General features: G+C 36.3%; 1 protein-coding gene across 1 annotated transcript; it reads left to right on the top strand.

Annotated features, from left to right (window-relative positions):
• The first annotated feature begins 7,606 nt into the window (after nt 1-7,606).
• Nucleotides 7,607-26,669, top strand: RAB12 (RAB12, member RAS oncogene family). The gene is made up of 6 exons (XM_034429480.3): nt 7,607-8,057; nt 14,837-14,897; nt 22,198-22,336; nt 23,029-23,118; nt 23,667-23,771; nt 24,607-26,669. Exons 1-6 carry the CDS (start codon nt 7,811-7,813, stop codon nt 24,718-24,720), a joined length of 756 nt encoding a protein of 251 aa, XP_034285371.1. The 5' UTR covers nt 7,607-7,810; the 3' UTR covers nt 24,721-26,669.
• Nucleotides 26,670-26,710: the final 41 nt, after the last annotated feature.

Here is a 26,710-nt window from a genome sequence, read left to right as displayed (position 1 = left end):
ATCAAATGGTATTTTGCAGGAAGGCTATTTGTGCAGGGAAGAAGATGGGATTGGCTAAAGTATTTTAATGATGAACACAAAATCAGTTCTACACTTTTAGAATTAAAAGCTGTCATATATATTATTAGCCTTAGGTGGGAAATAGTCATGTTTAAAAGTATGCTTCTGGGAGGATAGTGGGATTTAATTAGAAATAAACTTGTATATTGATGTATGAACAGAAAGACATGACATAAATCAGTGCAGGATGGGTCCAGGGTGGGTTCTAATTTTTTTTACTACCGGTTCTGTGGGCGTAGTTTGGTGGGGGTTAATGTGACTGGGTGGGTGTGGCCAACTTTTTTTTTTTAACTTTTAAAAGCATTTTTTCTACAACCTTAAGAGGTTGCAGAAAAAAATGCTTTTAAAAGCCTCTGACGATCAGGCAACTCAGCTGGGATCGCCAGAGGCTTTTAAAGGCATTTTTTCCCCTACAACCTCTTTGGCCGAAGGGGTTGTAGAAAAAAATGCTTTTAAAAGCCTCTGACGATCTCAGCTGAGCCGCACGATCATAAGAGCCTTTTTTTTTTACTTTTAAAAGCATTTTTTCAGCCCAAGAGGTTGTAGGAAAAATGCTTTTAAAAGTAAAAAAAAAAGCCTCTGATGAGGTGGGCGGGGTAAGCAAGCAGCAACCGGGCCAGGGACCGGTTTGGGGGCGTGGCCAGCAATGTTATTATCGGTTCCCCGAACTACAAATTTATAGGAAACTCTTAACTCTTTGCTTCCATCTACTGGTATCCAAATGAATGAACTACGAACTTCCAAATGATTAAAGAGTATGGCTAAATAAAAATATATTCTTTGAAAACAAGCAGTCTTTGGTGCATAGCTTTGTAAAATCATCAAAACAGTATTTTATGCAACTGTTAAACTTTATTAAAATAATTTTCCAAAACTTTTTTGAGGAAAATCTCTATTATGTTTTTTTTAATCCTATTGATTAAACTTATTGAGTACACTGGTGTGACCTGAACACAGTGAACGCAGTGAAAAGCAATGCTACTTGTGTCAACAGGAGGATGCATGCTCTAATCCAATTCTGCAACTAGTATCTGAATATTTCATAACTCATGAATAATACAAAATGTTAGCTAGCTTATAGTGGAGCCTCTACAGCTGAGCACCAACATACTTCCAGCTTAATACTCAGCTGTTAATAAAGTTGTACCAAGTCTCTACATTTATCAACTTTCAGTCAATTATCTGCCCAACTTAATTCTTATCGCAATTGTTTCACAAAACAGAATTCTTCCTAATGACCAGAACCCACCATTTCTGTCATTTTCCACAAGATAATAAGCTGCCTTTCATTCTAACCTACATACATGAATTTACAATAGCTTCCCTCTCCCTTTGTTCATTCTTCCACCCTGTTTCTCTGTTTTTATATAAATGAAAGTAAAGTTTACCCATTTAATTTGGACTCCTGCTCATTCCATATAAAATTGAAATCCATAATATACCTTTTTTCAGTCAAATTGTGTTTTAACAAAGCAACACAATATAGTATAGAGTATACTTAATTAATTAAATGCTATTTAACTTCCTTTTCTTCAAAGCAGCTCTGCAGCAGAGTGTTACGTTAAATTGAGAAAGAATACAAGTTTATAAGTTTGAATCACTTCAGTTTTTCAACCACAACAATAAGTTAGATAAACATCAGTGTTATGTACTATATTTAGTATATTTAAAAGGAAAGGAAAACCTCACAATTTAAGCACCATAATCTACTGACATTGTAAAGTTATGAAAGAAGATTGTTTCATAACTTCACTGTAAAGTTGTGTATATGTGTAAAAAACCATAATTGGTGTAAATTGGATGGTTTCCAGGGGCAAAAAATATTTTAAATGATTCACATATTCTGGCCATTAAAAATTCATACAAATTAACGAATTTCATAAATGGGGTGCTTTCAGAATTGTGTATAGGTAGTCCTTGACTTCATTTACTGACCATTCAAAGTTACAGCAATGCTGAAAAAGTGACTTAGGATGTTTTTCACACTTGTGATCTTTGCAGCATCTCTATGGTCATCTGATCAAAATTCAGACGCTTGGCAGCTGGCATGTATTTATGACTGTTCCAGTGTCCCAGGGTCATGCGATCGCCTTTTGCAACCTTCTGACAAGCAAAGTCAATGGGGAAGTCAGATTCACTTAACAACTGTGTTACTAACTTAACAACTGATTCACTTGACAACCGTGGCAAGAAAAGTTATGAAATGGGGCAAAATTCACTCAGCAACTGTCTTGCTTAAGAAAGGAAATTTTGGGCTCAATTGTGGTTATAAGTCAAGAACTACTTGTGTATATAGTGTTGTGAAAAGTTGAACTTGTCTACTGCAGTGGTTAGGAACTTCTGGTTTTCTAGATATTCCCGAACTACAGCTCCCGCATCCATAGATCCTGTTTTGAAGAATTGTGGGAGTTGTTAGGAAATGATTTTACCTAACTTGTTGGGTTGGCAATATATAAACCATCAATATTGCTTTAAGACTGCTGTATTGCTGTATTGCATCATACTGTGTCCTGATTGGTTAGCTCTGTAGCCAATGTCCTTAAGAGGGAGCTAGAAACCTGGTTTATTTCTCTTTGCTGATATCTTTGCTGTTTGCTGTGTGCTCTTTACTGCTCTTTGCTGTGTTTGCTACTGTTTGCAACTGTTAATGTGTATGACTACGACGACTGGTAAGAAGACTTTGTTATTGGATTATCCCTGGACTATTGTTTGATATCTACTGCTTTATACGTGTATGACCTGGACTGTTTATTGGACTGTCCCTTATTACTATTTCCTGAAAGTAAACACAACTCAGTGTATCTGTGCGATGGCTGTGTTATTTCATAACTACTCTCAATCACTTTTCATGTGCACACCCTTGCTACTCAAGGGTTGTTCTGCGAATTCCTTAACAGGAGCTGTAATTCAGTATTATCTGGAAGCCTACAAACATTTGCTCTAATTTAGTGAATCTTAACCACCATATAAACAGGCTAAGAAGGCCACAAGAAGCAGCTTTGTTGATACATAAGCTAGTTCCATAATAGCTTCAAACAAACTCAAAAACAAGTTATTATTACAATGTAAACTCAGCAAAACAAGGTAATTTTGAAAGACAGGTGGCTCTGGAAGGAAGCAAATTAAAAGTGAGGCCATATGCTCTTTGTCTATACTCTGTTGATGAAATATAATATTTTTGTAAAGGATATAAACTGAAATCTGTGATGGGCATGTATATTATTCTAGAATGTGTTTATATTGTTCCCCCAAGAAGCTTGATTTATAACTCCTAATGAAAAGAAAAATATTACTGTACTTCTGGGCAGACAAACAAAGGAGCACAACTCTGCTGTTGTTTTTGAATCCTATTTACGTGATGTTATTTTAAAAGTTCAAATGGTTTCACTCTTAATCTTATAACTGCAGATATTCTGTCAGCTTTTGTCCCTAGGTCCTCAGTACTGTGAAAAGATGGTTTAATTTATCACAAAAATGGCAACGTTTGGATTTTTTTTTTAATCTATTGATTTTTAAATTGTTTTTCCCAATAAAATAATCACAACTCTGTTTCTCATGGACAAAAGGTTCTTAGAAGAAGATATCTGGAGCTTTTCTTCAGCTATTTTTTTCCTTAAGGAAAGAAGCTAGAGCTATCGTTGAAAATTAAAGTTTTAAAAGATGTTCCAGCATTTTTGTGATTGCAACAGTGTCTTCATGTTATGGAAACAGACAGTAATCTTTCACAACTTCACAATTAAAATTATCATGTAACCTTTAAGAACAGGTTGCTGTTCTTAAAGGCACACTAAGAGCAATTACTTGAAAAATTAGCAATTCTCAGTGAGACTCATTTAATACAATCATCCATTAAATAGTAGGTTTCTTATTTTTATATGTTTACATTTATGAGCTTCATTTTGGCCCCCGAGAGGAACTATGGTGATTTACAGTATAAAATGTATAGTACTATCAAAATACATGTACTTAGAAAACAAATCTTAAAAAATAGAGAGTGAAATGAATTATATATAAAGTAATCCAAAAGGGATGTGAAATGAGAAAAATTTAATGACTATCCAAAGCTAGGATTATTAGATAACTGAAAAGTAAAGGAGGCCAAGTTTGGGGAGGGAAGGCACTGTTTAAGTTTCTTGGCATCAGCAACAAAAATTACACTGAAAAAAATTGCAAAAAAAGGGTCAGATATATCTATATGAAATAATTTTTTTACCGTTTCATAAAGACTAGCTTTTCAATTGCATGAATGTGCTAGAGCTGGTTAGACAGCAAAAGCCTTCAGCATGTAATTAGTTAAAAACCTGTCAATTCCAGGTAGCAGTCGAGGGTATTAGAGGTAATCCTTATTTAAACACCTCAATTGGGAAAACCTCTCCCTTGCTAAGTAAAGCAATTGCTAAGTGGGAAATCATGTGACCATGACTTACTTTTCTTTTCCCTACTCTCCTACTCTATGGAATGCTCAACTCAGCAGAGCAGGGATATTTGACTGACAAGAACTAATAAATTCCACACCTTCCAGCTTTTGTTTTCTCCTAGCCATTCACCCACCCTCTGCAACACTCAACCTATGCTGGGATAATTAGCAAGAAGAGAACTAATGTTTGTATTTATATTCATTGGAAAAGAAGGGATTACAAGAGAGTGAGCAGGCACATAACGATGACTACATACCAAATACAATGCCACCAGTTGTGAATGCAGTTGGCAAACCTGAAAGAGGCGGTGGTGAGGCCCCTCCTCAAGAAGCCCCTTCTGGATCCAGCTGTTTTGGCTAACTACCATCCAGTCTCCAACCTTTGCGTTGTGGCGAAGGTTGTTGAGAGTGTGGTGGCACGACAGCTTCCGCAATACCTGGATGAAGCTGTCTATCTAGATCTGCTCCAGTCCGGCTTCAGGCCTCGGCACAGCATGGAAACGGCATTGGTCGCATTGGTGGATGATCTCTGGAGGGCTCGGGATAGGGGTTGTTCCTCTATCCTAGTCCTGTTAGATCTCTCAGCGGCTTTTGGTACCATCGACCATGGTATCATGCTGCGCCGGTTGGAGGGGTTGGGGATGGGGGCACCGTTTTACGGTGGTTCTCCTCCTATCTCTCTGACCGGTCGCAGTTGGTGTTGGCAGGGGGGCAGAGGTCAACGCCGAGGCGCCTTGTTTGTGGGGTGCCGCAGGGGCCGGTCCTCTCACCCCTTCTGTTCAACATTTATGTGAAGCCGCTGGGCAAGATCATCTGTAGTTTTGGGGTGGAGTTTCATCAGTACGCTGATGATACTCAGCTGTACATCTCCCCCCAGGCCATCCCAATGATGCCCTTGAAGTGATGTCCCGGTGCCTAGAGGCCGTGCGGGTCTGGATGGGGAGAAACAGGCTCTGACTCAACCCTTCCAAGACCGAGTGGCTGTGGCTTCCGGCGTCCCGATATAGCCAGCGCTTGCTATTGGGGGCGAGCTACTGGCCCCTACGGAGAGGGTTCGCAATTTGGGCATCCTCCTGGACACACGGCTGTCTTTAGAAGAGCATATGACGGCCGTGGCCAGGGACGCTTTTTATAAGGTTTGCCTGATTCCCCAGTTGCGTCCCTTTCTGGATCGGGACTCCTTACGCACGGTCACTCAGGCACTCGTCACTTCCCACCTGGACTACTGTAATGCTCTCTACATGGGGCTCCCCTTGAGGAGCACCCGGAGGCTCCAACTGGTGCAGAATGTGGCCGCGCGGGGGATTATGGGAGCAATGGGGCGCTCCCATGTGACACCCCTCCTGCGCGAGCTGCATTGGCTTCCAGTGGTCTTCCGCGCTTCAAGGTGCTTACCACCTTTAAAGGGCTCCATGGCTTAGGGCCTGGGTACTTATGGGACCATCTTCTGCCACCTCCCACCGGCCAGTACGCTCCCACAGAGAGGGACTCTTCATGGTGCCATCGGCCAGACAATCTCAGTTGGCGACCACCAGGGGTAGGGCCTTCTCTGTGGCAGCACCTGCCCTCTGGAATGACCTGCCCCCGGAGATACATAGGATACCAGATCTCCGTGCTTTTCGCCGTGCCCTTAAAACTTTTTTATTTCATCAAGCTGGGCTAGCGTAATCCCCCCTTAGATATTTTTAGATATTTTTAACTGTAAATTGATTTTAGTTGGGGTGTTTTAAATTTAGTGGGCCAAAATTTGTTTAATTCTTTAAAAAAAAATAAATTTTGTGTGTGATGTTTTTATTCTTGGCTGTTCACTGCCCTGAGTCCAGCAGGAGAAGGGCGGTATAAAAAATTTAATAAAATAAAATAAAATAAATAAATAAATGAACAGCCTGTGTATTCCCCACTGTGTGATTGTTTACTCTCTTGTAATTCCTTTCTCTCCAAACTATCTACTTTGCAAGGCAGATTGGAGACAAAAACATGTTAGACAAGAGGTCAATGAATACTGACCGTAATAGCAATCATGTGACTGAGAGATCCTACAAAGGTCATAAATGCAGGCATTAGTCAGTGTTATTTTTTTCAGCACCACTCTAAACTTCAAACAATTTCTGAACAAGATAGTTGTTAAGCAAGGAATATAGTTTTGGCTATAATTTATTGTCTAGAAAAGGGGAGATAATTGGAGTCAACTCTTTGGGCTTTTATTGTTTATTCAACAAATTAAATAGTTAAACAGGATATACATGAGCCAATAGTGTGATTCAGCTATTAAAAAGGCAAATACTTTATCAAGAAGCAATAATTGCAACAAAGAATTCAAATCAGAAGTAGTAGTTTTTCCAATCTACTTTGACATGTAGATTGACTTTGACTTCAGACACCTTTGGGAGTATTGTGCCCAATCCTGGATACTATAATTGAAAAGAAACAATGTCAAATTGGACCAAGTTTAGAGGAAGGCTACCAAAGTAAAGGGTACAAAAACCAATGCTTGGTTTGGGATAGGGATGTGAAAGCATTAAAAGATATGGATGTGTCTACACAAAAAATTATTAAGGATAAACAAGTAACACCCAGAAATGGGTGGATTTAGTCCCCATTACTCCAGAAGGCAGGATTTCAATCAGTGAATTCCTAAAACTACAGGAATGGGGTTTGGGCTAAACATCAGAAGGATCTTCTTGATTGTATGAGCTATTAACAGTGGAACAGACTGCCATATGATGAATTTGAACAGAGGCTTGGATGGTCATCTGTCAGAGATTCTCTGATACAACTTCCACCATAGATGCCCTCTTCAAAGATCCTATTGTCCTATTGTCAAAGATTGAGTTTCTGCCTCTGGCCCATTAACCAAGGGGGGGAGGCAGGAAGGTGGGAGTTGCTTTGTCTTTAAAACATGTTTCTCCATTTCTCATCCAGGGAAATATAATATTCTGCCTTTTTAATATTTCCTAAAATATTTCATTCTTCTAGGAAAGGGGTGGGTGCTAACTTCCTACAGTACACACCACCTGCCCGTTCTTCCAGACTACTAACGATTCAGGTGATCAAACGTGTGGAAAAAAACAAATAGACCGTTCCCGTTTCCCCACCTGCAGTCCTCCTGGCCGCAAGGGGGCGCACCTTGACACCCACTATCTAGGGCCGCCTCTGGCCTCACTTCCGGCCGGTTGCACCCACTGGGCTGGAGCTCGGTTTTTCTTTTTCTGTTTCTTCTCCTCTTCTCAGGCCGGGACAAGGTGTCGCGCAGGGCGGGCAAGGGCAGCCGGTCTCGGGCCGGGCCCTGACTGAGGTGGCGGGGAGTGGGCCGCGCGAGCCACATATGAGTGGATGGAGCCGGGCTCTGCGCTGCAGCGGAGGGGGCCGGGGCTCGGCGGCGGCGGCGGCGGCGGGCTGGGCTCGGCCGGGGTCTCTCCGGCTCTATCGGGGCCTCAGGCCCGCCGCAGGAAACAGCCGCCGCGGCCGGCCGACTTCAAGCTGCAGGTGATCATCATCGGCTCGCGTGGCGTCGGCAAGACCAGCCTGATGGAGCGCTTCACGGACGACACTTTCTGCGAGGCCTGCAAGTCCACCGTAGGTACGAGAGGGGCCGGGAAGAGAGAGAGAGAGAGGGAGGCAGAGGGGAGAGAGACGGACGGCGCCAGATCGCGTGGAAGGCGGAGGCGGGGAAACGGGGTGGGGGGGGGGGATGGAGGGGCAGCCGAGGGCGCCATTCAGGGCTGGGCAAGGGTTGGATTTGCGCTCTTCGAACTTCTTTTTCCTTCTCTTTTCCTGGGGATGCTGCTTCCCAGTTGTGCCTTAAACATCCCTTAAAAACAACGGCTGCCCTGAAATCCTCTCTAACACCCCCCCCCTTCCTACCCTTCGCTTCCACACGCGCGAGTGACCCAATCGGAAATGCTTACAGTGACCGTAATTTGCAGGATGTATGTCGGGGAAATTCTACTTTTAGAAATCAATATGTTTTTAAGATGTGTAACTTCCAACTCCCAGGGATTTCCCCAGCTGCAGAATCCTGAGAGTTAAAAGCCTTTAAAGTGGCCACATCGAGAAACACTGACCTGGTGCATTGTTTTCTCACAGGATTGGGGAGGCAGTGTTTCTTGATTCCTGGTGGAAGAAATCAAAAATGAGGCTGCCAAGTCGTCAGGCCTTTTATATACTTTTGGGTGCACTTACATCTGGGATCTTGTGCTCAGCGCTCATCATAAGGAATAATCTTTTGCTTCATAAGGTTTCAACTGTAAGAACCCACAATCCTCGATTAAAATGACTAGAATTATTCTTTCATTAAGAAATGTTACAAATATTGACGGAATTTATTTCTGTAATTAGGTTTGGCTGGTTAGAAGACCAGACTGCCAGTTTCCATAAAGTGGTTAAAGCACCAGATTACAAACTGGGAGACCATGAGTTCGAGTCCCATTTTAGGCACAAAACCAGCTGCGTGACCTTGGGCCAGTCACTCACACTCAGCCCTAGGGAGAAGGCAATGGCAAGCTATTTCCAAAATTTTGCCAAGAAAACTGCAGCAACTTGTCCAGACAGTTGCCAACTCAAAGTCACCATCAAAAAAAGATTATAAAGTTTAGGTTTTTTTAACCAAGCATCAATAGATCTTCAATAATCACAATACAGTTTCTGTCCACTGCTACTGTAGGCACATTCTGAAGCTCTTTTTGACCATTTGGATATAAATGGCCAGGGTCATTTATATGCAGCTGTGATCTAGCTGCAAATATTTACAAAGGTTTTTTTTAAGGCATGTGGCTATAATCTCCCTTGTTTTATTTCTAGATTGTCATGCTTAACTGCAGCATGATAGCTTTCTCTCATTGGAACAAGCCAGAGAGGGAAACTTAAAAGTATAAGATTGTCTCTTCGGCCTGGTATCCAGAAAAAACTGTACAGTAATACATTTGACAACATAGAAACAGATCAGAGAAAGATTTACTTTAAAAATTATCAACCATTTGAAATACTCCTGTATGGTTTATATGTTTTTCCTAAGGAAAAACTTGGGTTGTCGTGTGGCAGTGCTATGCATATTTTTTCGGAAGTAAATTTCACTGTTTGCAATAGGATTTACTCCAAGATGTAGTTAGGACTGCAGCTTTAATATTTTAATACAATTCTTTTGAGTGAAACCTTTATGGATTACTTTTAGTAATTTATAGAATTCCTGCTTCTAATAATACTTCACACACTCCTTTTGTCTCTTGGGAAACCTCTGGGATTGTATACTTAATTTGAACTGGAAAGAATTTGTAGTTTGAGTTAATGAAATGTGTTTGCTACATCTGTGGGTTTCCTAATCAACACATGAAGACTGATGTTGATGAGCAAGTTGCTTTTCGTAAAAATTATACTGACAGTAGTGACCCTCTTAAAAGAAATAGTCCCTAATATGTCTTGAAAACCACTGTCCTGAAATACACTTCAGAAACCAGATAGGTAATTCTGGCAGTTTATTGTATCTGTAAATAGATACATTATTCTTATTGGAATAGAGGATTATTAGAATTATTAAGAAATTAATTACCTTGATCAAATCAGATTTATCTTTCCTAAAATATTCGTGAAATAAACATGTTTATTGTTTGCTTATTTCACAGGCCATTTCATAGTTGTGAAAAAAATGCAGCTGGAATTTGAGAATAGAGAGATTTGGCTTTTAATGTGGCTGATACCTTGTTTTAACTGTCTGCATTCTTTATTCCTATTAATTCATTTACTATAGTAGAATCTTACAACAATCATAATATTTAACTGAAGATCAGTGATGTTTGTATGCTTGTGAGACTTTATATAAAATTCACTATATAAAATTACAGGGAATCTTTCTATATTCTCATTTTACTCATGTTAATGATAGGATAATATACATTTAAATGGATTTATACAAGACTCACTGAAATATACTTTAATACATATGATTTGCATATACTATGTTAGATTCTTAAATGTAATAGTTCACACTTTTTTCTTTTTTATAATTAAAAGATGGGTTTTCTTTTTATTTAATGTTGGATTAATTGCTATAAATCCATGTAACTTAAATCAGAATATAGGTATAGGTATAATAATGTTACTTTGGCTTTGGTCCTATACCTTGAAGCATATCTCGTTGCAATCAGGAGGACTTACTTCTGTGTAAACATGTACCAGGTTGCAATACATGTTACTTTTAATAGTAACTTACCAACACTCATATGTACACTAACTTTAGAAACTGGAAACAAAGATTGCAGAAGTTAATGAATAGCTTTGACTCATAATTTCTTTAAATTTTGTATTTGTTTTTAGTGTTTTAGAAGCTGATATTTCCTACATAATGTACAAAATGCCTCTTAAAATCTGGAACAGAACAGTCAAATCCATTTCCCATCATACTATCTTATGCTTTACAGTACGAGAATAGTTATTATGCCATACCGTCGGCCAAAATGATAAACCATTTCTGAAAACCTCTTCTCACATATTCACACTTTGGTTGGTTACTTGATTTGTTGGTTGATTACTTGTTTACTTAGTATTATGTAGCTTAGTTTACTGCATAATCCTAAACCTCTATATGAATATACAAATCACACGTGTAAATTTTTGGAGAAATTTAAATTATCTCCTTTCTGAGTTGAAGGGCAGTTCAGAAGTTTGTTGTAAATAACATGTTTATTTCATCTGCTTCATTTCTCTTTTTCAAGAATAGATGCAGCTGACATGTTGAGCAAATATTTTCCTAAACAAATTGCAGGAGTAGTGTCAAACCAGAAACATTTCAAAGCTGCAAACTCCAACTCCTCAAATAGTTCTACACTATCCTAAGTAGTGGTTTCCTACTTCCCAAACCATTTTGTCCATTACTCATCAGTGACTAGTCTACTATAAGATTGCCACCAAGATTTTAGCATTTGGCACCAGTTAAAAGAAGCGAGAATATATTGGTAACATTTAATGACAGAATTCAGAATGACCTTTCCCAGGAGCTTCCAACAACATGTTAGTAAAGTTCTACTGAGCCCGCCCGGAACCAAGCGGTGGAAGTGGTGGGTGAGCATGCACATGCACATGAAGCTGCATTTGTAAAAGCAGCGTTCATGCACACAAAACCATCCCCGCTGCCTCCACCAGTCCACCAAGCCAGAAAGGTTGGGAACTGTGCTGTATAACCTATAAAGTAAAATCATCAGAACCCCAGACACCAATGTCCCCAAAATATAAGTTTGAAATCAACTTTAGTATCTTAAATGTAACTTGGGCTAATGCCATTACAAAGCAATAGTGAAAACGAAATGGACAAAACTTCTGGATTTCAACAAACAAGTACTCACTTCTTAAGACAATAGATATAAAGGCTTTACTACTGTACTTATAGGTAGTCATATGTTAAGACTAGTTATTTAATGACTGGTTGAAGTTACAATAGCCTTGGAAACCGCCTTCTGGCTATTTTTAAAACTTTCTTCCCCTGCAGTCACATGATCGCGATCTAGGTGCTTGGACTGGTTGTCCCACAATCATGTGATCACCCTTTGCAATCTTTGCTGGCTTCTGTTCCCCACCAAATGTGTTTCTTTCAGTATGTAGAGAGGAGCTAAAACTCCCTTGGCCAAGTGGAGAAACAGCTCAGATTCTAAAGATCTCAGTTCCATTCCTGCACCCCGCTGAAGATGGTCCCTTATGTGCATAGTCCACATGAAAAAGATCTGACATTCTCCTGCAGGGTGCAGAAACTGAGCTCAAATTTTGATAAATTCAATTTTGTTTCTGTACCGCGTGAAAGAAGTTCTCTTCCGTATATGAGGACAGCTGACATCCTTCAGCAGGTAGCTCAGTCAGCCCTAGAGACATGAGGGAGCTGAAATACTAGCAGGATTTTCAGCTTCTGAGATGACAGGCAATACAATAAGTTGCAGGATGACTCAGGCAGACAGGGGAGGCCTGGTATAGGCCACACGGGCTGATTTTGGCAGAGCAGATTTTCAGCTGAGCAGACAGGTATTCTACATTTTTCCTTAAGGAAGTATATAATTGATTTGGTTTGCTTGAAACAATGGCTTGTCCATATCTGATTAACATTTTTCAAAACCAAGAAATATTTTTCATTTAATCCCCATATAAAAAGCCAACATTTGAGCCAGTGCATATCTCTATAAAGCTTTTTGTTCCAAGTTCAGAATCAAATCTACATTGTACAGACAAACATTATAGTGAAATATAAGAATATATTATACTGGAATCAAATATCCCATTGCCCTAAATCAGTTGGCAAGCAGTAAAATGAGCTCTTTATTTAAGTATGTTGTAAATTTTGGTTTTAAGACTGAACAACCATTTATTCTGGATTGGACCATTTGTGACAGTTAACAAAATTTATAGTATAATAAAAAAATGCTGGTTTTGAAATAAGAATCGAGATCAGTGTCGAGTTATAAACATCTGAAGTAGTATAAGAAGAAGCAAAACAGGGATGATTTTATTTTATGATTAACTTCACTGTTGGTTTTGGATAATAAACAATTTTAGATTATTATTTTCAAAGATTATATGACTTGCAGATTTATCTGCTAAGTTGTAGGAAAATTGCTGTGAGAATTTCACACCAATGTTATTTATGATTTTATCCTAGCATTTTTCAGAATACACTGAACTCTATAGTAATTGGTGTGACTTGTAGAGTTGTATAGCTGTAAACAGCACTGATAAAACATGGTTTTGATTTTACAGTCTATTGCAGCATTATGAAGGCCATCTTTCTAACATGTGATTTTGTCATGCTGGGCAACATCTAATTCTGTATTTGCTTTTTTGCCCTTTGGCCTACTTGTTCCCCAATTGACATAGTTTACATAGATTGCAGTTCTATGCACTACTATCTGGGAATATATTCTAATGGATGCAAAGAGATCATTTCTAAATGTGATTTTGGGCATATTACTCAAAAGGATGGCCTTTGTGAAGAAGCATAACCTTCTAGTAGTAAATAAATAGGAATTGCCAACCCCTTTAATTGCTTTCCTGTGCATTTTTTTCTCTGCCTATCATAATTCTCATCTGTCTTCTTCAAGAACACAAAGTGCTGCTTTTATGATTTTGTAAGCAACCCTTGGGGTTTCTCTCCTATTACATAAACAGTGCCAAAGAGTACCTGCTAATAATTGTCTCTAAAAGAGTACACTTAATTTCCCTTCCTGTGACTTAGAGATAAAGCCTCTAGATTGGGGGAGAATGTAAGTACCTCAGACTGTAATAGCCTTTTGTAAGCACTTCATGTACAAATGGAAAGAAAAATAAAAGTGGCCAATGACAATAATAAGGCAAATAAGGAGCATTTTGAAAGCACTATAAGGGGCAGTTTCTTTTTCCTTCCAACTCAGGAAGGTAAGAGACAGGCAGTTATGTAACTCTTAGATCAGATAATCTACATTTAGAGACAATATGACTTAAAATCCAAAAAAGCAACTGGACACATATCAGGCTTTCATTGGTCAATTTTTTTAGAAAATTTGATCCGTTTTTTTCACCGATTGGTTTTTTAGAAAATTATCAAATTATTACGCCTTAACACCTACTAGAAAAGTAAAGGACCAGTATTCCTTTGGGCACATAAAACAAGTTGAATACTCTGCAGATCTTGATCAATATTTCTTAAAAAATGATTGTGTTATATTTTATGTATGTTAGAGAATATTGTCTGTGTATGTAGTATATCTTTGTCAATGAATAATGTTTTCTGTGAGTCTAATGTATTTTTAATAAATATTGTTTGAAACCAGTGATATGGCACTCATGGCTGACCATTTATCTCATCCATTTGCAGTGTATTCTCAAGATCAGATTTCAATTGTACTGTTATAATACTTGGAGAATTATATATGATTTATGGACTTCATGGAAGATAATTTTTTGCAGTTTGGGGAGTTTTATTGACAATAGTGAAACAAAAATATATCAGAATGCCACATACATTCTATGAGCACACTAAAATTGAACAAAATTCCTTTCAGTAAGAAATCAGCCTTGGTTTTTCTCGCATGATTTTTCCTTCCACTGAGTTAGAACAAACTAGAAGTATTTTTAATGTAAAGTTTCAGATGGTTCTTATAAAACTGGTCAAGGTATGAGGCATGTCTAGTTTAAGTTAAGTAATTATAACATCGAAACCTTTATACTTATTGAAAGCATTTTCAGTTTTGCAGTGCTTAAGATCCATATACAATATCTATCTTTTAACTCCCAGATAGTATAGGTCCTTGTGTTCAGCTTGCCTATATATGAACAAGCAAAATATTATCATACTTGTATTTGCATTTGCTGCTTATTCCTCCTCTTTTATTTACTGTATTTTATTTATAGGTGTTGATTTTAAAATCAAAACAGTAGAGCTAAGAGGAAAGAAAATTAGATTACAAATCTGGTAAGTAAAAAAAAAATGCAACCTGCAGAATGTTCTTTTAAGTTTTGTGTTCTTGCATGGTTGTGGTATGCTGCCTAATATAATTAACTTTTAACTCACTTGCTGCTGAATTTTTTCTCTCACACAGCATATAGCCATAGGAACAAGCAATTTGTGAAATAGTGATCAGAAAGTAGAAATACCAATTTGAAACGGACATATATTATTTATTGAGCTGTTGTGTTCCTATCTTTAAGCCAAATCAGTTTACAATAATTAATAATTCATTAAATTATTTTTTAAGTTACTTAAAAATTATTAAATTTATATGCTTTCCAACTTCAAACTTCAGCAACTCAGATCAGTTAAATAAGGAGAATATATTTTAATGATTTCATATTGAGTAATTATCAATTGTTTTTTGGCTTTTAACAAAGCTGAGTTGTCTAACTTTCTTTTATAGAAAAACATACATTCTAAAGGAAAAATTATAGTGCAGCAATTCTAGCATCATTTTTTAATAAATATTATTTAATTGGTAGTTTATTCACAGTATTGAATAGAGTTAGGAAAGATCCTCCCATCTATGATACTGGCATCCACGAAAAAATGAAATGAAAAAAATAGTGTTCTCTGTGGTTGCTGATTTCTAATAAGAAAAAAATAGAGTTTTAATTCCTTATGGCCAAAATATGTGTGATGATTGTCATAAGCAATTTCTACGTTATTTCATTTCTGATAAAATTTTAAACTAGAACATTATATACCGCAAAATTATTCAGTGGTGTGAAAATAGCTGTTGTGAGAGATTAATCCAGCTTTATTTAGAAAATCTGTAAACTAGCTAATGTTATTAGCCCAGTTTAATAATAGAACTTCTTGCATAATTAATAGTAGTAATAACTACTAGATATGTTAACAGCCTAGTAGGGATGAGGGGGATGCAGTGGTTGTTTGGATAATACCATGGAAACGGTTTAGTGATACTTCTCTTGCACAGATACAGTCAATTCAGTTTACTAACTCCTCTTGGCAGGTCACCATCAAGTCTGTTTGTCGCACCTTGTGTTTGTCTTGCTTCCATCTGAGTTAATTGCTGTTGCATCTTTCGTATCATCCATTACTCTAATACTTGAAAATTATTGGCATGACTTCATTCCTCATCTGTGTTCCCATCTGGAAGCCTAAGGCCACAGAATTGGTACTTGAGCCAGAATGATGGTTAGCCATGATGGTTTGTACTGAAGCTAATAATGAGGTAATGTAGATTTTTTAATGTGCCACTGTCTCTTACAGTAAAGTTAACTAATTATTGTGGCTTGATTACAGTGATATAGAAAAGTTTAGCTTTTGAAAAGCTACTGGGTGTTCAGTCCCTACTAGCACACGATAGAGACCCTTTTAGATCTGAAATTCTCCATGCGTGGTATTTATTTAAATATTCCAATACAGGTTTTTAAAAATACATTAAATTTAGGGCTTAAATAAATGGAATAGTATTTCATTGAAAATAAAGCTCATATGAGATTTCCTACACTTTAATATATAATAAAATTTGCTAATGATGTTTGCCTAGTTAGTTGTGTAATACTCAGATTACATAAAGCTTTTCCTTGAAGGTATGGAAAGAAAATCAAACCCTCTGTGTCGTTCACTCTTCTCTGTGTTCCATGTCATTCAAATCCCTCCACCCTATCCAGGGGGAAAAGGTTAAAAATTACATTAGAAACAAAGACTGAGAAGATGCAACAGATTTGAGTCAAAGATTCAAAATAGCAAAAGGTGAGCATTCCTTTCAGAATGCCAAAGATCTTAAATAATAAAAGACAGATTGCCACGACTATCTAGAATGCTAAACAAGCAAAACAAAAACAAAAACCAGAATAAAAGAGGGTGCCTGACTCCAGAGTGTCCCCTTTGGGGATTCCAGTTAAACACACTTTTTGGAATTCCTAGAGGATGGGTACATCTTTTGTGACAGTGGTGAAATCTAAAATTTGTTACTACCGGTTCTGTGGGCGTGGCTTGGTGGTGGTGGTGGTAATGTGACTGGGTGGGTGTGGCCATTTTTTTTTCTTTTAAAACCATTTTTTCTACAACCTCTTCAGCGAAAGTAAAAAAATGCTTTCAAAAGGCTCTGATGATCCCAGCTGAGTTGCCTGATCGGCAGAGGCTTTTTCTTTTAAAAGCCTCTGCCGATCAGGCAACTCATCTGGGATCATCAGAGGCTCTGAAGAGGTTGTAGAAAAAATGCTTTTAAAAGCCTTTGACGATCCTACCAGAGCCGCACGATCATCAGAGGCTTTTTTTTTACTTTTAAAAGCATTTTTTCAGCCGAAGAGGTTGTAGAAAAAATGCTTTTAAATTTTTTTTTTTAAAGCCTCTGATGATTGCATAGCTCAGCTGGGCATGGGGGGGGGCAGGATTTTTGATACCTGTTCTCCGAACCACTTGCCTCCATCGCTACTGGATCGGGCGATCCAGTCCGAACCTGGAGCATTTCATCCCTGTTTTGTGAGCTTTTGAGGAACAAAGCAAGGGTTTGTCGGGGAGGGCTCAATGTGGCCACCTCTGATCAGCAGATCTTGTACTGTGCTCTCAGAATAAATTTCTCCTCTACTTCAAACTGCCCTTGTTCTGCATTCTTTAGTCCCACCTTGGAAATGACCATACAATTGTTTCCTTCTAACAATTGGAAGGTTTTTTTTTCAATTCAGTGGAAGTGAGTAAAGTACACAAGGGTTTTTCTCATCCATTTGAGTTAATGAAAATGCACTTTAGATGAAAGACTTTCACAGTACAAATGTGATTGACACTCTATTTTAATATTTGGGCAAATTTCTCATTCAAGCTACAGGATTGTCCTTTCTCCACCATTTCCCAATCCATCTTCTAAAAACTGGGAATTTAACTCTCTATCACTGTTGCATAATTTTCTTAAGAACTGACTTCAACTGTAGAATTAAACAGAAAGAAAGTTAAAGAATCTGGGCTTCAAGCTTGACCAATGTTTCTGCTTACTTTTTATTTCCTGTAAAAATAAACCTGATTAGCATTGGATGGGAAAGCATCAAGGAATTCCAGGTTGGATGTTGGAGGGAATCCAGTCTGCAGGACACCTTCGTTTCAATTATGCAGTTAAATCAGTATTGTTCATTTTAGTGTTCCTCTATTCTGTTATCTTGTGTTTAGCACAAAACAATTATTTAGTCAAAGCTAAAGTTTTTGATTTTAATTATGCCTTAATATTTAAGCCTCTTAAAAATTTTTGGTAAAGATAACTATGAAATTAAGACTTAGGTTTTCAGTAAAAGCAGTACATCAAGAGATATTGATTATTACATTAGAAATGGTAGTGTTACTATCATTATGTTAGGAATGATAGTACATACTTATCACACCTTATTTGCATTCTATTTAGAATACTTCCATAATCTAGGCAAAGTTTTTTTGAAAATAGCTGAGAAACATTAAGAATGACATACAGCAGGGTTTTCACATATTGCACGTTCACCTTTTGCTAACTTATATGATAAACTAATGTAGGCAGCATAAAAAGATATAACTATTAAAAGGAAAATATTTCCCTTAGAGCCATAAAACTTAAATATTTGGCTCCTTAAATAATTGTTTTGTTCTTAACCATAGGTTTAACAATATTTTTACCCTGGCATCTTCCCTATTGACATTTGCTCCCTAAGGATTGTGGTGCCAAAAGAAATATTGTTATTGGGAACAAACTTTTAAAATCATGTCTTCCCAGATTCTTTATTGGCTGTGCTATCGTGAATAGATAAATCAAATGTTGTTTTGGATAGTTATATTTTAAAGCAATTTCATTTGATCAAAACTTCTGGCCACAGTGATTGCAAAAGATTCAGATCACAATGTGTTCAGGGCATTCTTCTGGGAATAGTGTGTTATCTAATTTATCTTCCCCCTCCAGCTCTTTGTGCCCATTGTAAAAGAGTTTGGATCTCTGAGTTAGCTTGCCTTGGTACCTGAAAGAAGAAAAGCAATTCTGAGAACATTACTGTTCATTTACTTTCTCCACTAGCAGGAAATCTTCTTTGGCTTCTGATTTCCTCTGCAGATCCCACACTTCTTTTAGCCATTTGGCTTCATGGACTTCATATGCTTTTTACTGTACAATAATTAAATATGCTATAGGCCATCCCCAATTTGATAGCATTATTTTGCTCAGATTAAATAGAAATGGGAGTGTCTTGGCAGCAGTGAGTAGAAAACTGGCTGTGAAAAAGTGCCACCAAGTACCAAATGTAGTTGTTACTGTTAAGGCTGAAGAACAAATTGGAATCTTTCTTGGGCAGCCTATCTTTTTGGTATCCAAAAAGACTAAATGGATAGCGTGATTATAATTGCAAAAATTCAGTGGCATGAAAATGATTTCCTTATTCTGTACTATTGAATAGAAGTTATATTTGACCTATGGATTCAATAGATTTATATCGGCCCTTAGAATCTTCTAAGATTTGTAAATGAGAACTCAGGGAATGCATACATGTTTTGCAATGTATATATCTGAGGTTTAGCATTGTGTTCTGTGGGATTTTCTATATAGTATTGCTGTTTTTGTCCTTTGGTACTATTAAGTCTTCAGTATATGTATACTAAAGTGTTTATGGCTTGTCCCCCCATTGTAGCTATTTTGTCTCTGCAAACATTTATCCTGTTGATTGGAAGAACCTTCAAACCAAGCTTGTTAAAAAAAGAGATATTTTTTTGGGGGGAGGAAATAATCTTGCTGTGCATACAGAAACATTTTTGTATGTGTATTGAGTTTAATGAATCTCAGTCAGAATGTCTACATATGTATTGAACTGTCATATGGGGGCTACCCATTGCTAGGGGCTACCAAGAGTCATGAGAGGAGTGTTGATAACAAGATGGGTGGGGCCATATATGGGAGTAGGCCTGGATTTGAGGAAAATAAGTTCTTTATGCCTATTTTAGAACGTACTTCATGGTTCATGGTTTTTGTCTATTTTTCCCAGCTCAGTTTTCAGTACTCATGCTTTGAGGTCCCAGAAAAGGGTTTTGAGGAAACACTGCAGTTCAGAGTTATGTAACGTGTCCATTTCTGACTGAAAGAAATGTTTAAGCCTCCTTTGCCCCTCCCCCATGTTTCCAGGCCGGTAAAATTGATTTCCTTGAATAGCTGTTTTAATGTTAATATCAAGAATAATTTCTCCTTGAGAAGTTCAATAGTTTCAGAGAATTAATGCCTTCCTATAAACTTCAGGCCTTCAACCATTTGTATGTTTTCTGTAAATGTCTGACACCATTTACTGCATTGTTAAACCACCAAGAATGTGGTTTGGCATATTTTGTATTCTGTCTTGGATAAGAAAATGCAATCTTAAAAGAATTTACCTTGAAGATATTCCTGATGCTGAAGCTGTGTAAATGCTGAAGCTATGTAAATCCTTTCCTAGTCATATCAAGCCAAAAGCTCTTCACAATATGCCAAATCAACCTTCTGACATCTAGAAAATGTAGATAAAAGGCAGCTTCTCTCTCCTGCATACCAAAATGCCCTATACTGCCTCTTTGCTTGTCAAGTATGTACCATGTTTCCCTGAAAATAAGACCCTGTCTTATATTTTTTTGAACCCTGAAATAAGCACTTGGCCTTATTGCCATGTACTCAAAAGCCCGATTGGGCTTATCAGGGGATGTCTTATTTTGGGGGAAACAGGGTAGAGTCATACTCTTTTCTCTATATGACAAAAATGAAAATTGTAATGTGTGTTATAAAAAGGTGCTAATAAGGTAGTATTTGCTTTTTCTGGTCAGGAACTTGGAAAAAAGTACCAGAATTGCAAGCTCTCCTCATAAAACAAAAATATATGTTGATAAATGAGAATGCCACTTGAAAGACTAGTATTATAAAAAATGATCTAACTTTCCACGTTCAGGAAAAACAGATTCATAAAGGCATAGGTTTTTGTATAGATAATATTTAATATTTAATTATTCCAATATTCATAAACTATGCACCTAAAACTATTAAATGCCCGGTCTGAAAGGTACTTATGGTACATTGATATTTGAGTTTATTAATGTAAAGTATATATGGATGTAATATGGGTGTGTTTATTTATAGGAAATGCTTGTGCTTTGTTTAAGGCAACTGATTGTCTGGAACAAGATTAGAACTTCCTTTCTTTAAGAACTCAAAAGTATTCAGATTAAAGTATGCATATTTTATGTAAGGAATTTTACAAAAATGTACAGCTTACAGGGTAATTTCAACTTTATTTTATCTATTTATTCAGTTTATATCTCTCTCTCTCTCACACACACACCCATGATACCTAAGTGACTCTAGGATGCTTACATAATGGGAAAAAAACCCAGTTAGGAATAAAAAGAAAATAAAGGACATTTATTCACAGTTGCGCCATCTGGAACCATTTAGAGTGACAGTGTTGTTATAGTAAAGTTAGCAATTATAGCATTGTTGGCAAAGAAAACTAAAAGAATAACCTTAATAAGTATTCATCTCTTCCCAGAAAACCTAAAACAGTATGACAAAGTGAAAGGAAATTAATAGTTATTCTAATTCAAGCAGGATTGCAGTTCTAAAAACAAACTCTTTTATGAACCTTAACATACAACGCATTTGAATCTTTCATTGGAACCAGGAGGATTTAATTATGAGAAAATGTGTTTGTTTTGAGTTAAGTGATTTGACTATGAAGGAACATGAAACATATGATCAAGGCCAATCTCTTGCCATCAGTACTGCCCATGAGCAAATGGAGCAGGTCTGGATACTTCTGTGCCTTGTACTATCGGACGAAGCCATAAAGTGATAACCATATCTGACTAAAACCCTGAGATTATGTAACTCCATGTCTCATTTCTTTGAACTTTCACTTGGCTTATGCTCTTTGTGTTGTTGTTTTTCAACATACCACAATATATGTCTAGCCATAATTGCTGAGATTCTAAAGTAGAAGCTAGGCCACTAATAACAAGATTTATGGTCATCATATTGCATGCTTGAATCCACAGTCACATAGTTGTCTTGTATGAATTTACCACTGCAATCACTCACTGAATACATACATAGAAACAAGATAGCTTCTGCATGCACATTTCTTTCCAAGAAGTTATTTTCTTTGGGGGAGGTTTCTTTCTTTTTTTTTTTTTTTTTTTTTTTTTTTTTTTTAGCCCTTGCCTGTTTGGTAGGAAAAATGCAGACTTTAAGATATAAAGTTTATTTATTGTAGAAAATTGAGATGATGTGTAACATGATAAAATATTTGCATCCACATTTGCTGCTGCTTCCTAGGGACACAGCAGGTCAAGAAAGATTCAACAGCATTACCTCAGCTTATTACAGAAGTGCCAAGGGAATAATATTGGTATATGACATCACAAAGAAGGAGACATTTGATGATTTGCCAAAATGGATGAAAATGATTGATAAGGTAAGCTTCAGTTTCCCAAAATGAACAGGGTTAATTTTGGTCCTTAAAATAGGTTTAATGTCAGTGCTAAATGTGGCAGTACAGTTCTGAAGAGTTCTCCTATTGCAATGTGGCCATTATCTAGATCTTTTGAGTGTTAAGTATGAATTCTCTACAGTATTGCATAGTAGGATGTTTCCACATTGTTAATCATTAAAATTGAATGCCTTATACAAAATTAAATTTCACAAATGAGTTATATGACCTTTTAAAAATAGGAAATATTTATGATTTTTACATTTCATTGATTGATATTTAAGTATTAAGTAGTAGCAAGGTATTGAAGGCTGACATCTAAACATAAAACAAAAAAAAAATAGCACTAAATTTGGCAGCTTTTTATGTAGTCATAGTCGTAAGTATTGAGACAAAGCCTTCCCTATCTAATATTATTTGGTATATTATTTTTCTATCAGTTTTTCAATTATTTTATAGTTACATAATAATAGTAAATTTATATTAGGAACAATATGCATCAAAAAGCCACCAGAAAAGCATAATCTTTCATGATACTATGTTCACAGATCAACAATGTGATTTATGAAGAACATACTGGTCTAATATTTTCACACTCTTTTATGTGAAAACTAGACCCTTATCTGGAAGCAGTCCATTGCATAACTTTGTGGGGTGGTTTCCTTTTTTCTTTCCAGTATGCCTCAGAAGATGCAGAGCTACTATTGGTTGGAAATAAGTTGGACTGTGAAGTGGACAGAGAAATTAGTCGACAACAAGGAGAAAAAGTAGGTGAAAATAAAAGTCAACATTCATTCTTATGGAAATGTGAAGTTCACAGAAGCTTAACACTGAATATATTTGTAATATCAAATCTATTTCCATTTGTTTGCCGTTAAGTGTTTTTTACGGCTAAGGTCTTACAAGTGATATACAGAATAAACCAATAATGTGATCACTAAGGATTTCTGATTAATTTACATCAGGAATCTATATCTCTTATGTCAGTTTCCAAATCTTGATATGTAAAAAATAGTATCATTTTTTCAGAGGAATTCTGACATTGAGGAATTTGCAAAGAAATAAAGATTTGCTAGAACTAAAAATCACCATAATGACAGTAAAAATAAAATTTTGAAAGACTAGATCTGCATATTTTCAATGTTAACTATTTTTTAAAAAAATGATTTTCAAAATATCTATAGTTAAAATTACCTAACATTATGGTAATATACAGTAAGTTTTAGCATTATTTTTTCAATTCAATGAAAGGTGATTTGATTTTTGAGACTGAATTGACACAGTAATATAAACCTTTATTTTTTCCCCCTAATAGTTTGCTCAGCAGATAACCGGGATGCGTTTTTGTGAAGCTAGTGCCAAGGATAATTTTAATGTGGATGAAATATTTTTAAAACTAGTTGATGACATTTTAAAAAAGGTAAATGATCTTTGTATTGTAAGAAGTTAACTTCCTATGATATTTAATATAAGTAAACCCTAGAGTTTACTTAGGGTATTTAGTCAGAGATAATTGTATATAAGATTGCGGTCTTAATATGTTGACTGTTTAAAATATGAAACAATTTATGAAACAATTTTAGAATTATTTCTGCTTGCTTCAGTTGGCAGAAATAAAAATGTTTCCTAGGATAATTAATGTGGTTGAATGTTAATGTATATAAGGAATAGGAAATTTTATGCATTCTCCTTTAATATTACTTAAGAAATTAACGTAATCTAAATTTAAGGTACAAATGGAGACTAGATTGTGAAAGCAATACTATGCATGCATTCTAGATTAGGTGTCTCATACTTGCAGCTTAGGTACTACATAAGGCTCTTCAAGTCATTTTATGTCTTCAGAATCTGATGTTCTGAAAAATGAGAAATGCTGTCAGATAGTGGCCAAAGTGACATGATTAAGAAAATGAGCCTGTTGCACAGTAAAAATTGTTTTTCTATTTAATTAATCTGGCTTCCCCATTGACTGCTTGTCGGAAGGTTACAAAAGGTGATCACATGACCCCGGGACATTGCAACCATCATAAATACATGCCAGTTTCCAAGTGTCTGAATTTTGATCATGTGACCATGGGGATGCTACAACGGTCATAAGTGTGAAAAACGGTCATGTGTCACTTTTTTCTCTGCTGTTGTCACTAAATGAACTGTTGTAAATTGAGGACTACCTGTACTTATAGATGTAAGTATATCGGCTTCAGTAAAATTCTGTGTAAGATGCTGCTGACGTGTGTTTTTGGTGTTCATTTAAGATGCCCTTGGATGTAATAAGAAATGAATTGTCCAACAGCATCCTGTCCCTACAGCCAGAACCAGAGATTCCACCAGAACTGCCTCCTCCAAGACCTCATGTCCGTTGTTGCTGACTTGCTATTGCTTACCCCAGAGTGGAAAAGATGACAAGCAAAAAGAAAGGGGGAAAGCTGTTTCATTCTGTACTACAATCATATGGCAGTTGTTTGTTGCACTTTGATTCAGAGTCAGAACTACACACTAATTTGTAAATATGCAGATATGCAAACTAGATAGGATAAGGCTGTAACTGTTTAAATATTGCTCTTTCCACACCTTTTTTTCACTTCTCTTTTCTCAGCCCTATAAATATTGTACAATTTGGTGGGAAACCGAGGATGTAAGAAATTAAATGCATACTTAATTATTCTCAACATAAATGTTGTAATAGTCCTCAATATAAACAGAATCTCTTAGTATATGGTGCTTTGATAGCTTTTTAAAAGAAAATATTTTAAATTTCAACTCGACATATGTAAAGCTTTCTAAAGCAGCATTATCCCTTATAAATTCAAATAAATTGCTGGTAAAACACTTATGTGTATAATAATTCAGAAGTAAATTCTTGGTCACTGGGCTCCTGGGTTTATTCTAGGGTAGGGATCGATAGGTTTGAGTGCAGTCCATCAAGTATCATAGTAGACCTCAAATCATTTCAACAGGTGATTTCAGGCAGGTACTACAGAAGTGAAGAGGGGTGGTAGAGCAGAAGGATTGAGTTCTGAACACACAGGCAATTAGTGTCAGCAATGTTTCTTTATTTATTAACTTTCACCCTAGATCATTTGTATGTGTGAACCAAGGAACTGTGTTCTGTGTGGTTTTTAAAGGATGAATTGGCACCTTGACCTAATTAGTGTCCTCAAACATAAATTAATGAGCAGTCAGATACTGTATAAAACAGAGAAATATTTGCAAATTATTTTTAAAAAAAGGTTTAAGAGTTACTTCTTCTGTCATAGATAAATTTGTTTAAAGTTATTTTTAAACTTTCCTATGTTATAAGGAATAATGTATGTTTATTTGTCTTATATATAATTAACTTATATATAAGTTTATTCCCATCAAAAATTCTAAGCTAAAGAGGAATTGGATTTTTTTGTTTTTATTTTGGTCATAATGAATTTGTGAACTGTATCTTTTTGGTATATCTTTATTAAATCTGCACTGTATACCTTAGTTGTGGTAAACCAGTAGTTTTGTATTTGAATAACTTGATAAGTCTTTAATGTTGTGGTATTGAAAAGCATTGTCGTTCTATACTAATGACGTGCCAATAAACTTTTGTATTTATGAATGACAGTAGAATTGCATCTCTTACTGGAATGCCAAATCTCAAATACTGTCGTCCTGAAGATCCAATTTTGAGAGAAATTGATAAAATTATCTCTATAGTTGGTTAAACCTGTATATGTGGATGTATTGACTTGCAACAAATCTTACGCATGCTTTCTCAGTTGTGAATTCCATTGAATTCAATGCAATTCAATCCATTATCAGTGTTTAGGACTAAAACCCTAATCAAGCTGCTATCCTGCAGCATTTGTTACAGTACTTTAAGATACCGTAGCAAGAGTAATGATGTTTTATCAATGCATGGACTTCAGTTGTATGTACTAAGCAATTAGTCTGAATTCTGACTTTTCTGAAATTTTTTCTTCAGATTTCTGAGACATAAAAAAGCTACAGTTTAAGTATACAAAATTGTTTTTATTGAACTCAGTACACCTCATTTAAGTCATTTAGGTCCAAATAAAAAATGCACAATTGAAATGTATTTCTTCTACCACAATGTGCCTATACAAGTGTCATTCTTCATACAGATACTTTAAGGCTTTTTACCATGATGATTAGATGAAGTTTGCCATTTTTGTACCACTGTAAACTTGTATTATAGGTGATAACAATGAAAACAGACTTATGGACAATACATTTAAACTTGATAAACATTTAGGTGATTTTTCCCTGTATTTAAAATGTGTTGTTTGCTTTCAATTCTTGAATAAAAGTATAAGAAAACAAATATATATATACATGTTTATATCTTACTGGCACTGTTTCTTC

Source organism: Pantherophis guttatus, chromosome 3 (genome assembly GCF_059756535.1).
Source record: "Pantherophis guttatus breed Tessera chromosome 3, ASM5975653v1, whole genome shotgun sequence".
NCBI lineage: Eukaryota > Metazoa > Chordata > Lepidosauria > Squamata > Colubridae > Pantherophis > Pantherophis guttatus.
This window is presented reverse-complemented; position numbering and strand designations above follow the sequence as displayed.